The 14,350-nt window shown below is 32.0% G+C and overlaps 5 protein-coding genes across 9 annotated transcripts; 3 read left to right on the plus strand and 2 right to left on the minus strand.

Annotated features, from left to right (window-relative positions):
• Nucleotides 1–343: 343 nt before the first annotated feature.
• LOC122395022 (putative inositol monophosphatase 3) lies at nt 344–2,327 on the plus strand. 2 transcript variants are annotated; one of them, XM_043392296.1, is made up of 5 exons: nt 344–1,055; nt 1,206–1,454; nt 1,534–1,694; nt 1,754–1,868; nt 1,945–2,327. In XM_043392296.1, exons 1-5 carry the CDS (start codon nt 815–817, stop codon nt 2,184–2,186), a joined length of 1,008 nt encoding a protein of 335 aa, XP_043248231.1. In that variant the 5' UTR covers nt 344–814; the 3' UTR covers nt 2,187–2,327. The 2 variants fall into 2 exon arrangements, with proteins under 2 accessions (XP_043248231.1, XP_043248230.1); XM_043392295.1 differs by having other exon boundaries at nt 349–1,055; nt 1,751–1,868.
• Nucleotides 2,328–2,569: 242 nt separating this feature from the next.
• On the minus strand, nt 2,570–4,059 carry LOC122395021 (cell growth-regulating nucleolar protein). Its single transcript, XM_043392294.1, has 3 exons — nt 3,777–4,059; nt 3,337–3,695; nt 2,570–3,258 (listed from the first exon to the last, which is right to left on the minus strand). The coding sequence occupies exons 1-3, from the start codon at nt 3,899–3,901 to the stop codon at nt 2,696–2,698; spliced, it is 1,047 nt and encodes a 348-aa protein (XP_043248229.1). The 5' UTR covers nt 3,902–4,059; the 3' UTR covers nt 2,570–2,695.
• Nucleotides 4,060–4,781: 722 nt separating this feature from the next.
• On the plus strand, nt 4,782–8,926 carry LOC122395057 (N-acetylneuraminate 9-O-acetyltransferase). 3 transcript variants are annotated; one of them, XM_043392356.1, is made up of 12 exons: nt 4,782–5,479; nt 5,637–5,780; nt 5,861–5,957; nt 6,035–6,293; nt 6,398–6,655; nt 6,729–6,964; nt 7,027–7,248; nt 7,322–7,643; nt 7,715–7,954; nt 8,031–8,321; nt 8,384–8,602; nt 8,688–8,926. In XM_043392356.1, the coding sequence occupies exons 2-12, from the start codon at nt 5,666–5,668 to the stop codon at nt 8,811–8,813; spliced, it is 2,385 nt and encodes a 794-aa protein (XP_043248291.1). In that variant the 5' UTR covers nt 4,782–5,479; nt 5,637–5,665; the 3' UTR covers nt 8,814–8,926. The 3 variants fall into 3 exon arrangements, with proteins under 3 accessions (XP_043248291.1, XP_043248293.1, XP_043248292.1); XM_043392358.1 differs by lacking the exon at nt 8,688–8,926 and having other exon boundaries at nt 8,031–8,185; nt 8,384–8,514; XM_043392357.1 differs by lacking the exon at nt 4,782–5,479 and having other exon boundaries at nt 5,678–5,780; nt 5,865–5,957.
• Nucleotides 8,927–9,149: 223 nt separating this feature from the next.
• Nucleotides 9,150–10,286, minus strand: LOC122395173 (mpv17-like protein 2). Of its 2 annotated transcripts, none has more exons than XM_043392558.1 (3): nt 10,079–10,286; nt 9,708–9,828; nt 9,150–9,622 (listed from the first exon to the last, which is right to left on the minus strand). In XM_043392558.1, exons 2-3 carry the CDS (start codon nt 9,744–9,746, stop codon nt 9,185–9,187), a joined length of 477 nt encoding a protein of 158 aa, XP_043248493.1. In that variant the 5' UTR covers nt 9,747–9,828; nt 10,079–10,286; the 3' UTR covers nt 9,150–9,184. The 2 variants fall into 2 exon arrangements, with proteins under 2 accessions (XP_043248493.1, XP_043248491.1); XM_043392556.1 differs by having other exon boundaries at nt 9,708–9,869; nt 10,034–10,286.
• An 819-nt stretch (nt 10,287–11,105) lies between these two features.
• LOC122395136 (DNA replication factor Cdt1) lies at nt 11,106–13,785 on the plus strand. Its single transcript, XM_043392501.1, has 6 exons — nt 11,106–11,920; nt 12,004–12,256; nt 12,344–12,680; nt 12,773–12,955; nt 13,038–13,285; nt 13,367–13,785. Exons 1-6 carry the CDS (start codon nt 11,130–11,132, stop codon nt 13,730–13,732), a joined length of 2,178 nt encoding a protein of 725 aa, XP_043248436.1. The 5' UTR covers nt 11,106–11,129; the 3' UTR covers nt 13,733–13,785.
• Nucleotides 13,786–14,350: the final 565 nt, after the last annotated feature.

The following is a 14,350-nucleotide window of genomic DNA, read 5'->3' on the forward strand; positions in this document are numbered from 1 at the left end:
AAATTAAGTATAAATATAAGTATAGATAATCGAAATATATAATATTTAGTTACAAATACATTTTATCATTCAATTACTCTTATAGATTGGGGCACACATAATGTCATTAAAATCATTTATCTGTATTACTATTGATCAATAAAATTTGTTCTTTAATAGAACCATGACAAAAAGTAATACAACTATTTATATTTACTAGCGTTTTCAGAAACGCAATTTCGGTTACAAAAAACAAATCATTCGCTTAATATTCTTATAATTTCGGGTAATACGGTAATTTAAAAAAAAGGTTCCACAAAATTTTATAAAAACTGAATTTTGCTATTTTTCAATAATTTGATAAATTAAAATAAAAGTCGTACGAAAATAACATTAAATACGGTTTGAACAAGTTACATTGTATTTCAATTATGATTTAAACAGGTTAGGTTAGTTATCAGTACATGATGTTAACTAACCTAACTTACGGAGCTTATCCAACTGTCCAAGGATCTGTCGGAAAATGTATTCGAAGAGATAAAAATAATCGTATAGAGTAACATTTCAATGAAAGTAATCGATTGGGGAAACAGTTTTATAGAGTGATTATTGATACGTACGAAACTTACAAAAGAATATTGAAATTCACGAAATTAAAACCGATGCACGTTTCTTACGCCCGAGAGTCTGCTGCACAAGTACGAATGTTCGATGTCATTGGAAAATTCAAATAAATTAAAAATGGCTACTTATCCAACAATTACAATGCTTGGGCATGTAAAATAAAGTTTAAGAAATAAGTATTATTAGAGACAACGTAGAGTAGTGTTTTATAATGCATATCAGAATGAGTGTGCGTATGAGAAGAACAATTTGTTGCGGGATCGCAATATTATTAAGCGTAGTGTACTTGTATACAAATCGAACCCTGTATACAAATGTACGCGACAGAAATGTTTCTTTAAAGTTACTTCTTAACGCTGCTATAAAGGCAGCTGAATTCGGTGGTTCCGAAGTAATAGCAGTCCACGAGCAAGTTAAGTTTGAGGTAGAGAGTAAGGGAAAAACAAAAGAAGGTAATAAATTGTTCCCCTATCGTTAGAATGTTTACAAACGCTATAAATTAAGTTAATTTTAAATATCAATAGATAACAAAATAATGCTGATACAGTATAAATGTAATTACAATGCCAATAATGTTAGAATCTTATTTCTAAACTTAATAGGTGAAAATGATCCAGTAACAGAAGCAGATTATAGATCACATTGCGCAATGTACCATTCTTTGGTAGAAGCATTCCCAGGCATAACTGTAATATCTGAAGAAACATCAAAAGACTGTGATAAAGTTGCAGTATCGGACATAAGAGACTCTGTCGATAGCTTGGTCGATTACGATATTAAGGATGAAATTGTGAACACTAACGATATAACAATTTGGATCGATCCTCTTGATGCTACCAAAGAATTCACAGGTGTGTACATATTATACGCTTAAAGCTTTAAATCTAATTTAGAAAGTATCTATTATTTATTGATTTCTGTTTGATCCAGAAAATTTGTTGCAATACGTTACGACTATGGTTTGTATCGCCATTAAAGGAAAGCCAATAATAGGTGTTATATATAAGCCATTCGAAACAAAACAAAATTCTAGTCTGTTTTGGACATGGACCGATCATGTGGTATCACGAAATTTACAGGGACTACACAAGGTAATACAATCGACAAAATATATAAATACATGTATTAAATATTTTTTAAAAAACAGCAGGAAGACGACAGACAACCAATTTTAATTGTATCGCAATCACACGCTGGTCAAGTTCACAATGTTACCAAAAGTGTATTTGGTAAAGGAGTTGAAATAATTTCTGCAGCTGGGGCAGGTAATAGTGTTGGTAATTTTACGTTTTATATATTTTCTTCATTGCCATTGGTTTATATTTCTTTATGCATTTTTAGGTTATAAATTTTTAGAAGTTGCAAGCGGTAATGCAACTGCATATGTACATATGACAGTAATAAAAAAATGGGATATTTGTGCTGGCACTGCAATTCTCACTGCTCTCGGCGGTACAGTCACGCAATTGTTTGACCAACAAATTATAACTTTTGGGCCCAATGATTCCAAAATACTTACACAGGGTCTTCTAGCTACTATGAGTAATCATGCCTGGTATTTAGATAAATTTTTAAATATCTAATATAAAATATGTCTTTAAATATAATTATTAGCGTTTAAAATCTTCCTGCGAGAATACTAAACAAATCTTCCATGTTGTAAAGATTTGATACCGGATAATAATTGATACGAATAGTTTAAAAACTTTTATTTATAAGTCCGTACGAAACTTTATTTTTAATTGAATGTTCCTAGGTAAGTGTGTTCCATACAACAAATTTACGCTGTAGATTAGCGTTGTATCGTTTGTTGTTATTACTACATTCTGTATTTTACAGATATTCATGGAATTCTTAATTTTATATTCCATAATATTGTTAAATTTTTACCAATCCTTTTTGTTAAAAAGGAAAAAAAGAATAAATTTTTCGCAAAATATTTCCTTTTATTTCATTTCTGTGCACGATGGAAGGTAATGCTTAGTTCTTGTGGTAATAATTGCATACAGTGACATTATAAATAACAGTTTTTATTGTATTTTTTTTACGAAAAATCGGGGCAGTAATACTTAAACGACTTATGATTTATAAATTAAGCTAGTTTTACTTTTTCATCCAAAATTATTATTTCTGGCACTTTTTTTAGCTTTTTATTAAATTTACCAGATGCTTTTTCATTCGTTACCGTATTCGAACAGAACTCCATGTATCGCGAAATGACTTTCTTTTGCAATTTCTTTAAGGAAATTTCTCCTTTATTTTTAACTACATCTAAAATAGTACCTTTCCAGTCAAAGGTTAATTTTTCTATAGTATCATCGCATTGATTAATCGACGATTCAGAGAGCACAGTATTTTTACTTTTTTTCGCCGGGCTTGATTTTTCTGTTTGTTCTTCCATAGAAGCATTTATACTTTTCTTTTTGGAGTTAGATTTTTCTACTTGTTTCCCTGCTGTTTTAGATAACTTTCTTTTCTTTTTATTAAGATTATTAACAGTATTTGTATCAGCATTATTAGATTCATTAATTCCATTCTGTTGATCTTCGGTTAGATTCTCTTTACATATATTTTCATTATTTTGATTTTCAATAGCATTGTTTTCTTGATTTTCGGTTAAATCTTTTTTATCATCTTCCTTATGATCCGTTTTACCTATTCACGCATGAAATGTAAAGTATATTACGTAGTAATGGTTGTTTTTATGACGTAGCAGTAACAAATTATTCTTACCATTTTCCTGCCGCTGTTTATTCGTTACATTTTGCGAATTGTTTTTATAATCAGTTTCCATTATAGTCCAAACCTTCTCAACCACCGTTGAATTTATTTTTTGACCCAAAGCATTTTGTACAAAGTTCAAAAATTTTCCCTTCTTTCGTGGAATATTCTCAAATTTCGATAGGATTTGTAGAAAACTTCGTTCCGCATTTGACAATATGGTTTTGCTATTCAATATATTATTTACAATATTAATCCATTCTTGTTGCTTTCGTTCGCCCTTGTTTGCTCCGATTTTCGGTACGTAGTCTTTTCCTCCGTATCGTTGAGCCTCGGTTATACATTTTGTGTGAGCTACGTATTCCTCTCCTCTTAACGTGACAAATAATATATATATATGAAGCAATTATACACGAACTAGTCACATTTATTTCGTATTTATTAATACCTACCGGAAATCTTTAAAACAGTCGATACACGTTAAAAAAGGCGCGGTATGGCACTGAAATTCGTAGTGTTTTGCAACCTTCGGCTTTTGTAACGTTTCGCCGCAATTGTTACAAGTAAACACGACCATATTTTACGGTACTTTATATCGAATCAAGAAAAAATTATTACTAGAAAATTCAAGCGAAGTTGAATTAATAAAACGTGTTTAATGCTTCTGTTATGATTAACCTAAATGTTACGGTATCGTCTAAATTCACGTACCATACATGCTACCTTATTTCAGAACTTATGCTAGAAATTGCTAGAGACCAAATACCGCAATGTACTTGTTGGAAGTTACTTGCATATTTTGGCGCCCTCTTCGCAAACAAATAAACGATCGATTTATAAAAGAAATCTATTTCTTAAAAAGTATCTTGTTTTCGTAATTTGCTGAAGTTGCAGAATATTTATTAAATCGCAAGTTAACAAATGTATTTATATTGTTAATTGCAAACAAAGAAAGAATACGAATTAGATAGGGAATATTAATTCTTGCCGTCTAAGGGAAAAAATCACTAGGAATCACTAGGAGTGTACAGGCAGTACAGGTCACCCGGAACGTGTGCAGTTATTTTGATCTGTACAGGTGCAAATACGAAAGTTTATCGATACACCTGAGCTGGAATGACCTCTACAAATAAACCGAAGTTTGTGTAGCAAAGTCGATGTTATCAACCGGTATAAATGACAGATCGTACTTTCATAGATAAGATACGATCATTTGTATTCAGCCGAAAATTTAAATTTTTTAGTCTTTTCCGTGTACAACTCTGGTCTGGCTATCTTTTTATGTAGATCGAAGAAAATCACTGAAGATTATCTGGTGCATTTTGAAAGCAGGATTTTAAATAGACTTCAATAAACTGCCTCGTTACCTAATCCTATTTTCGATATTTACAGAAAACAAATTTGAACATTATTCTGTTACATATTGTTAAATGCATCCTTGTGCCAGAACACCGTAATAAAAGAAAACTAAGTTTCTACAAGATTAAGGTCATTCTTATAATTCGAAATTTATTGCGCAATACATATTCTTTATGCGAACTTACCAAAGCGATAACTTTATAATCTTGATTATTGATATGATTATCAAACAAGAAATACACTCTTATCTATGGAATTCAATTCGATATCCTCGTTTAAATGGATGGTTGCATTAGAAATGAATTTAATATTTTTCTAATTAAATCGTACAGATTTTCTGATAGAATGTTACACTAATTTTCACTTTTACTCCGCTATTTCATTTCGATATTAAACTTGGAAATGAAATGAGAAAATAAAAAGTCGTCATTAAAGTGAAACATAATTATCTCGTGGCTCTGGAATTTTTGCAATTTTGAAAACGTTGATTTACATCGGTCGCTACTTAAATAACCAATTGAAAAATCGATTGTATTGCAGATGCTACTTTCTGTTATTGTATTAATACGTCATAGAAGTGACCGGGAACGCTGGAACTACGAACTGCGCTTAAACTAATTTTTGCATAAAATAATTACAAGCCGTTCTTATTTGATAAAATTTTTTAGCCGATAATATTGCAGTTTATAATACAACAGTGAAACTTCTGCGTTAATTACATCATTATTTACAGTGCAATATTATTTATCAAACAGCGGTTTAAGGATTTTATAAACGTTTGGACGATTATATTTATGTAAGAGTGATATACGATTAATGTACAATATTAAGCAATGCATAATTACTACCGTTACTTCTCGTTTTTTGTAACATAGTTTTTACAATATTTATTAATTGACTATGTGCCATTGTGAAGCGAAAATCGTTACTAAAAACAAAATTTTTTTTTCTAGCATCAATGTAACCGAATAATAAGTTATTCATGACTTCAGCAGAACATTTTATTAGTTTAATTACAGTGGCAAGTGCTAAAAAATTAGCTACCGCACTTGTCCTTTGTTTTATTCTATATCATGGATTCATGCATCTTATTTATGGTAAAACATTTATTATTTAACTACCTTTCAAGTACAAACAGTCGATTTGTAATATAGATTAATGCAATTAATTTCTTTAGGCAGTGATTCTTGTAAATGGTTATTAACCGAAGGTAGATATAAAGGAGACAAAGAATGGCAGCCTTACGGTTGTATGATGCATTATTATACACAAACGTAAGAATTTAAATCCGACATTATCCATATTGTTGGCATAGAAAATAATATTCTTCTAAAAATATTCTTTAATTCAGAGACAGCCGCAGATGCTTGAGGTATCTGGCTTTCATGGGCCACCATAATCATTTTGTATTCATCGGAGATGCCAGAATCAGGCAGCTATATAAATCTTTTATATCACAGTTTATAGTCGATGGTAAAACATTAGATCTGGCAGATTTACCACAAAATTCTGATTTAAATTTCAAAGATGCCCAGCTAAGGTTAAACGTACAGTTTTTGTGGAGACCACGATTGAATAATTTTATGGTCGAAAATCTAAGAAGTTGGATGGTAACTTATACACACATTTTGTACACTGACTACGTTCGAACATATTTAATTATATAAGTTTCAATGGAAATTAAATGCGGATAATAATGACTGTTGTTTTCTAGAAAAGCGATGCACCTAGCTTGATCATTGCAGGCAGTGCAGCGATGACAATTCTTGCAAACAATAACAGCGACACTCAACTGTATTCTGAATATAGTATGAGTCTAGTGAGACTAGTGCAACCGGTAGATTTCTTGGCTAAAAAGAACACTCAATTTTTATGGGTACTGCAAGACCCGGTGCTAAAAGAAAGACTACCGGCTCAGTTGGCAAGCATAGATAATAGACAGATCAATTTATGTAATAAAGCAGCAGTCAAGGTAAACCTCATTTTATGCATATTCTGGTATTTGTTTAGGAAAAGGTAAATTATTTTTGTATATTGATATACAGATACTATCCCATAGCGAAGCTCATTTATGGGAAAGTAGTAAACTTGTTGGTACTGGTGTGTTAGAACAGAGTCCGGACGGATACTTAGCTAGTCCCTTATCCTTGCGACATAAAGTTCAAATACTATTAAACACTTACTGCAACGATCACATGAACTTTGACGATGGGAGCTGTTGTAGTTACCCAGAACCAGCAACAACTTTACAACTGCTAAGTTTATCTGGCCTTGCCCTATGGTAATTGTTTACATATTACAATATCATATTTTATGCAAAAAGTAAACAGTAGCTCATTTCAGTATAATTATTGGCGGTGGAATGTGGATATACAAAAAGTTTTGTTACCATCGAACCGACGTATCTTATTTACGTGTCACCACTGTTGACGAGGAAAATGCCGAAGAAGCAAATACCTCCGAAGTTGTACAGATTGAACAACCCGAAGTACAAGATTCTTATACACTGATGACATCATTGGCTCTTTTATCCATTATCTTAGCTTATTTCTATTTATGCGACAGGTACATTCAAATTGCATTCTTTAAAACTGTTATCGTTAATAATTATTATACAATGCTTTCGTATTGTGTTTAGAACGAATTTCTTTATGAAAGAAAATAAATACTATAGCGAGTTCAGTTTTTGGTTACCGCTTGGATATATATTGGCTCTTGGATTATTTTTTACCGAAGATAGAGAAAGAGGACCAAGGACTTTAAATCGAGAACAAACAGACGAATGGAGAGGGTTAATGCAAGCAGTGGTACTAATATACCATGTTACCGGAGCTAAAAATGTTTTGCCTATTTATATGTACTTAAGACTAATTAACTCTGCGTATCTGTTCCTTTCCGGATATGGACATTTTTGTTACTTCTGGCAAACGGGCGATGTTTCTCTAGTGAGGTTTGCTAGGGTACGTATATAAAAAAACCATTAAAATATTAAATTAATTCGCGACGGTATTACGTATTTGTTATTTTTCAGGTTATGTTTAGATTAAATTTTCTAACAGTCACTTTATGCCTTTGTATGAACAGACCGTACCAATTTTATCATTTTGTTCCATTGGTCTCGTTCTGGTTTTTAGTCATCTACTTTCTAGCATGGCTACCGCCAAGAATATATTCCGGTAGTTTAACGGAATATGGACCAAGAGCTTTACTTTATCTAGCTTTGAAACTTTTAGGTCTTGTGTCAATGATTACCATATTGTACATGTCGGAGGTATTAATTCATAATTTATCTAATTTATAAAATTCCTTTATAACAACAACATTCAATGTATGGTCGTATATAATAGGTTTTCTTTGAGAAAGTGTTTGTAACAAGACCTTGGAAAGCGTTATTTGTTACGACCGACGACGACATACGCGAATGGTGGTCACGATGGAGGGTGGATAGATACAGTGTTACTTGGGGTGTAACCTTTGGAGCAGGTCTTGTAGCTTTACAGAGGTTAGATCACATTCCAGGAATTGCGCTGTCTTCTGTCCTGGCATTAATTTCTCTAACAGCTTACACTACTTTCACGATACTATGTCATTCGGTATCGGAATGCGAAGAAATTCATTCATACGTGGCTTTTATACCGGTAATGATCTACAAACTCCACTGTACTTTTCGACATTAAACGCAACTAATTTCTCATTACAGATTATAGGTTATATTGCGCTTAGAAATGCATCGTTAGCATTGCGCGGTAAACATTCAGCTCTCTTAGCTGGTTTAGGTCGAATCAGTTTAGAAACTCTAGTCGCACAAGGCCATATTTGGCTGGCAGCAGATTCACACGGTGTGTTAGTATTATTACCAAGATTTCCAGTATTAAATCTTTTAGTCACATCGTTTATCTTCATTTGTGCAAGTCACGAAGTAAGTATTTTTATTTACTTCGAGTGGAATAGACGCTTGTATAATCCGAGTGATAGTAACAAAAATTTTTTATTTACTCTGCCAGATACATAGATTAACCCAAATTCTGGCACCTTATGCAGTACCAAATGACTGGAGATTGGTGGCTCGTAACTTGTTATTATTTATTGCAGTCCTAGTACCTATAGGTATTCATGATGGAATGTTTTAAATAGATCGTCTATAGGAGATTATCTCCTATATCTTTGCATAAGTATGTAAATATTACGTATAATAGACACATAAGTTTGTAATATTCTTTTATGACAGTTTCATAAAAACAAATGACAAAACAAGTATATCTAGTTTTTATTTTCTTTATTAATTTCGTTATTAATTTTTATAAAGAAAATAAATAATTTAAAACAAGTACAATTGAATTATTTTTGTACACGATGATATATATTTTATATACAATTTACTATTATAAAATAAGGTAGTTTTATGATAATCTCTTGATTTATTTTATAACATATTTTACCCAATCACCAGGAATCGATATTTCCTTTTAATGTTTTTAAAATTTGAATGAAACAAAGCTTATCAATGTTTACTATTTTTTATACTAGAATTTGGATTATCATGTTTCACTTGGCTAGTATAAATGTCGTAACCAAGAGATATGCTACTATCATAAAGAACTCTATACTTGGTTGGCAGGAAATAGAAGTTGACAATTTGCGCAGGTGGCCAGACAACCCATTCCGCTATATATAATTTATGCGCCTTCCTAACAATTTCATCTTTTAATTCTGACAAGCTACCTTTTTCTAAGATGCTCAATGTTAAAAAAAACATTGTTATGCAAAGCGGAGAACAAACTAATTGATCTATAATAACTTTTTTTAAAACAATATTAATCGTACGACCCGGTACCTTGGCATCCAAATATTTATACCAATAATGGCATACTATACCAACAGACATACCGGATGCTGCCATATTCCTAGTTCTATTCGAACACCATTTATTCCACTCACCCTACAGTAAAAAAAATTTATAATAGAAAATTAAATCCGCAATATATTCCGCGATCTTTTCGCCAAATTGCAAAAGCTCCGTGTACCTTTAATATTTCGTAATGTTGTTCTAGAATATCTCCCATAGCAGACGTAGAAATAGATATTGCTACATTTGTATAAAGTAAATATTTTGGTGAAAATAATTGTTCTTTAATGACGCGTATCCTATTTAAAAATAATCTCATATTTTTAGTAATATTTATAATCTGAAAAAGGGAACTAATATACAACATGATTTTAAGATCCGAATAGCGGCTATAAATAAAGCAGATTTTATAACCTAAAAAGTTTTTACTATATGTGATTTATTTTTAAAGAAATTGAATTAATAAACTTGCTGTTGTAAGAAAAAATGTAATAACAAACTTACGGGTTGTAGGAAAAATATTAGTATTAAATATTGTCAATTAGTTACAAACATATCAACTGCACAAGGTTTCGTTAAATTTACAAAAATTTTGTAAAATACACAAGTTTTTAACGAAATAACATTGTTTCAAGCTATTTTCACTTCTAGCTTAAAACTATTTTTAAATACTATGTGGTAAGCCAATTTAAATTTGATCTTATAATGTGAAACATTTTTAAATCTGAAACACCGCCACGTGTGTAACTATATTTGAGAAGACGTTTTGTAATAGTTGCGAAACACAACTGCATTATGCTTAGAATATATACGAATAACGCAAATTATACGTCTTTATTCATAAAAATTAATTTCTATGCATAGTTACGTTAATATGATTATAAAGTGCCAAATTTATGCAAAAAAAAAAGAAAATCTGAAATCAAGTGAAGTCATGTTTACAAATTGCGAATAATTGAAAGATATTTTCTTGCTTATGCATTCTTTTTAAAATCTAGTGCTAAATGTTTATAGCGGTTCTTGGAACTTTGTACTATTTATTTACGAATAATTATGAAATTTGATTTTGTCCGATCGTATCGAATTACTCGATTACTCGAGTAAATAAATTGTTACAAAGACGATAATTAAATTTTTTAGAAACAAAACACGTGTTAAGATGTATTTAATTTAATAATTTTAAGATATCAATTGTATCGTCGATTCATGATAACCAATCGAATTTCTGTTTTCCTATATTTCGAAGAAAATCGTGGTTGGTCATCGATTGTTCCCATACAAATGATTCATCTTATATGCACCAATTTGCAGAATTATTAAAACTTTCATTTCTTTTTAAATGTAAACAATATTAGACTTAGGTATACCGTGATATTGGAAAATTGATTAGAATACGAACTGGACAGAAAATTTGAATCACGCGCATTACAGATTTTGTTGTTTCCGACTTGGCGCCTAAACTGATAAAAAAGGCGGGCTTTTGTGCGGCATTATCGTTCTCGGGGTCGTTCACGGCGATCAGGAATCCGTAAATAAAGAATCGAGATTTTGAAAATTACAACGGATTTCTATGAGGTATATATATTAGTATATAAAAAACATGTCTCAGCCATCAGTAACAGCGTATTTCAATACACGTAAACGGCAAGCAACCGATGATTTGAAGAGCAAGGCTAAGGTATTACTTATTGAACGGGATCAATCTAGGTTGGTTAGTAGTCAAATTCGGAATACGAGAAATGACGATAATTCCGAGCATTCCGACTCGTTGACCGCAATTCAGGAAGAAAAAAAAATGGGCACGAGTCCGAAAATCATTCTGGTCCCGGCAAGAGAGCTGGTAGATAATCGCGCTGTGAAATCGAACCCCGCTGTTCGCAACATTCAGTTCGATTCTCCTAAAGGAAATGCTCAAAAAACGTCTAGAAGTAATGCAAGAATTCGCGCTACGTGCACACAAAAATTGTCACAACAAGAGGGGCAAACAGACATTCGGGACAGCTTCCATAAGATCGCAGAGAATTTGGAGGGAAACAAAGTACTTTTCAAGAAGAAAGGTTCGTTAAGTCCGAAAAAGAAACTGCCAGGAACGCCAAAAAAGAACAATGCTTCTGTGGAGAATTCGTCTGTAAACATTTTGAACAGTCGATCTGCAGTTAATTCCACTACACCGAAAAAGAGCTCAACTATGGACAAATTGGCACAGCAAGATCTGTCTTTAAATGAAATTAAAAATAGAATCAATAAATCGTCCCGTCTTAATGAACTGAAAGCTTCTATCGCACGCTTCAGGAATTGCGAACAAAAACTGGAGAAATTACAGAAACAAGATAACATTAAAAAACCACAGATACAGAAGTTTGAGAAAATTGAACTTGAAATACCACTTAGGTGAAATGCTTATAATATGAAGGCAATTTAAACCGTTATATTTGGATTATTCGTGTTTCTAATATTTTTCTAATCTTTTACAGTCCGAAAAAAGCATATAAATCTCCAAGCAAAAAGATATTAAGTCCTGTGAAAAACAAAGAGTTGTTGTTAGCCAGTCCTCAACGTCGAATTTTATTCGAACCTAAGGAGACTACTCCAAGTCCAGTAAAGGGTAGCCCGATTAAAGCACCAGCTTATCAACAGTATCTGTCATTGGCTGGAAGCAGCACTGTTGCTCTGCCATTGCCTTATAATTATAGAATCTTGGCAGAAGCATTTAGATGCGTGGATACGGTACTATATTATAAAAAACTAGCATGGATACTTCATTGCGTATATTTTGTCATTTTTTTTTTACATAAAATTTAAATGGTTTCACAGGTTTGCGCGATGCTCTTCAATCGTAAAGAAGTGATAACTTTCAAGAAGTTAAAACCCTCTGTTCAAGAATTGTTGCGTAAAAATTTCACGCTGCAACATCTTGCACAAATTAAAACTATTTTCCCAGATGCTTACATTTACCATCAAGAGAAGCATCGGACGTTTGGTTCTACATCTAAACAGGATAAGTATGAACTAATTCTTACACCCATTGTTGAAGAGAAAGATGGGAGAAATACACCGGATGCAGATAACATTTTGAAAACGGCATCGGAAACGAGTATGGGCCCGCGAGTGTTACTGGATAGGCAAAGGAAGTTTTACAACATTTTACTTGGTAATAATGTTGTTCCACGATAAATTCTAATAATTGTAGTCTCTTTATTTGTTACAATCTATAAAGACACTGTTTCTTTTTTTTTATTACAGACATGGTTAAAGATGAGCACGAAAAATTCTTACTCAGTTTAGAAACACCAATGCGCGTACCAAAAGAAAAAATTCTACGTTGGCATCCCGAGTTCGACGTTGAAAGTTGCAAACCAATTGAGCCAGCCGATTTGCCACAGCCACCTAATGTAGAAAAATTAACAACTGCGAAAGACGTACTTGGTAAATATTTTCTTGTATATATACAAACTAATTTTTAATATTTTCCAGCTATTTCTGATCGATAATAAATAAACGTTTTTAGACAAAGCAAAGTCAATGTTCAGTTGCGGCACGCGCATGGAGAAAGCTTTACAGAGATTGGCAGAAGCGAAACTAACTTCAAAATCTCAATCTCCAGAGAAGAATGATCAAAACCGTTCAACCCAAACTGAAGATAATATGCAGAAAGTTAATATCACTGTTGTCGATACACCACCCGCTACGCCAACCACGGGAAATAGTTATCTTAATATGGCATTTAAAGGCATTCCGAAGGCCCTTCTTGAAAAAGTAAATATCTTCATACAAGAATCATACTCTGTACCTGATGTTTTTTTTATTACCGTTCCTTAACAATATGTTATTCATTAGGTTCGTGCCAAGCAAGCTGCCAAAGCATTAGAAGCAATGACCCGTACACCGGATGCTGATAAACAAGCTTCAATGTATTCAAGGCTACCAGAATTAGCGAAGATTCTACGTAACATTTTTGTAGCCGAGAAAAAGGGAGTCCTTACAATGGAATTTGTGATCGGAAAGTTGGAGAACTCGTTTAAAGCGAAATTAACGCCGAATGAATTAGAAGAACTTATACGTTTGTTATGTAAATTACTACCCACGTGGACTAGTATACATAACGTGCGAAAAGTGGATTACTTGAAATTGCAGAAAGATATTGATCTTGGAAAAGTCGTTAAAAGATTAGAAATTATAGCTAATGACAAAGTAAAATTGTAACGAAATGGACTACAGAACGACTGATTCATTTTATCAGTTTATGATTTATATGTGAATTATTATTCATGCAATTTAATCATGACACAATATTTTCGAGTTCTGCACCGCATTTGTTGTAATTATTTATGTTGTCATATATTTTCAATGAATTTTATTAGGTAAATTTATTCAGTTTATGATTCAAGAATGAAACAGTAAACGTAGATGTAGTTTTTTTCCTTATATAAGCAATGTTTGATCAAATATACATCGTAATTATAAGTAAAAGGACCATTCAAGCAATATTTTAGTTTTCACGTTAATTCGTAGTATTGTAAGTAATTTGTATTATCTAAAGATAATACAGTTTTTCAAGGATAGACGAGAAACATATTTTATTTCCTTATTATAAAATTATATAAGATTGTATATATATATATAATTTACAGTTAACGTATCTGCTTTTTAAAATATACGAATACGCCCCTTGATATTACCTGCAATGAAAGATTAATCGTTTGGTGAACAAATTTTCATTTTACAGAATTATAAAACTATGATAAGGCCAGACTTTGATCATTAAGCAGAGTCTTAGATTTAGCCTTTTCTCATCAGTCGAATCCGTTTAGTTTGATCAAA

Source organism: Colletes gigas, unplaced genomic scaffold (assembly GCF_013123115.1).
Source record: "Colletes gigas isolate AHSC1104 unplaced genomic scaffold, ASM1312311v1 Colletes_gigas_Sc00005, whole genome shotgun sequence".
Lineage (NCBI taxonomy): Eukaryota > Metazoa > Arthropoda > Insecta > Hymenoptera > Colletidae > Colletes > Colletes gigas.

What these genes read in the sequence shown, in the direction of transcription:
- LOC122395022 (XM_043392295.1), top strand. Translation starts at nt 815, where the DNA reads ATGCATATCAGAATGAGTGTGCGTATGAGAAGAACAATTTGTTGCGGG. An exon ending in TAAGGGAAAAACAAAAGAAG is followed by an intron (nt 1,056 to 1,205) that starts GTAATAAATTGT and finishes TAAACTTAATAG; the next exon opens with GTGAAAATGATCCAGTAACA. An exon ending in ATTTACAGGGACTACACAAG is followed by an intron (nt 1,695 to 1,750) that starts GTAATACAATCG and finishes TTTAAAAAACAG; the next exon opens with CAGGAAGACGACAGACAACC.
- LOC122395021 (XM_043392294.1), bottom strand. Translation starts at nt 3,901, where the DNA reads ATGGTCGTGTTTACTTGTAACAATTGCGGCGAAACGTTACAAAAGCCG. An exon ending in GACTGTTTTAAAGATTTCCG is followed by an intron (nt 3,696 to 3,776) that starts GTAGGTATTAAT and finishes TGTCACGTTAAG; the next exon opens with AGGAGAGGAATACGTAGCTC. An exon ending in TAAACAGCGGCAGGAAAATG is followed by an intron (nt 3,259 to 3,336) that starts GTAAGAATAATT and finishes ATGCGTGAATAG; the next exon opens with GTAAAACGGATCATAAGGAA.
- LOC122395057 (XM_043392356.1), top strand. Translation starts at nt 5,666, where the DNA reads ATGACTTCAGCAGAACATTTTATTAGTTTAATTACAGTGGCAAGTGCT. An exon ending in TTATCTGGCCTTGCCCTATG is followed by an intron (nt 6,965 to 7,026) that starts GTAATTGTTTAC and finishes AGCTCATTTCAG; the next exon opens with TATAATTATTGGCGGTGGAA. An exon ending in CTCTAGTGAGGTTTGCTAGG is followed by an intron (nt 7,644 to 7,714) that starts GTACGTATATAA and finishes GTTATTTTTCAG; the next exon opens with GTTATGTTTAGATTAAATTT.
- LOC122395173 (XM_043392556.1), bottom strand. Translation starts at nt 9,848, where the DNA reads ATGAGATTATTTTTAAATAGGATACGCGTCATTAAAGAACAATTATTT. An exon ending in AACATTACGAAATATTAAAG is followed by an intron (nt 9,623 to 9,707) that starts GTACACGGAGCT and finishes TTTTTACTGTAG; the next exon opens with GGTGAGTGGAATAAATGGTG.
- LOC122395136 (XM_043392501.1), top strand. Translation starts at nt 11,130, where the DNA reads ATGTCTCAGCCATCAGTAACAGCGTATTTCAATACACGTAAACGGCAA. An exon ending in GAACTTGAAATACCACTTAG is followed by an intron (nt 11,921 to 12,003) that starts GTGAAATGCTTA and finishes AATCTTTTACAG; the next exon opens with TCCGAAAAAAGCATATAAAT. An exon ending in CATTTAGATGCGTGGATACG is followed by an intron (nt 12,257 to 12,343) that starts GTACTATATTAT and finishes ATGGTTTCACAG; the next exon opens with GTTTGCGCGATGCTCTTCAA.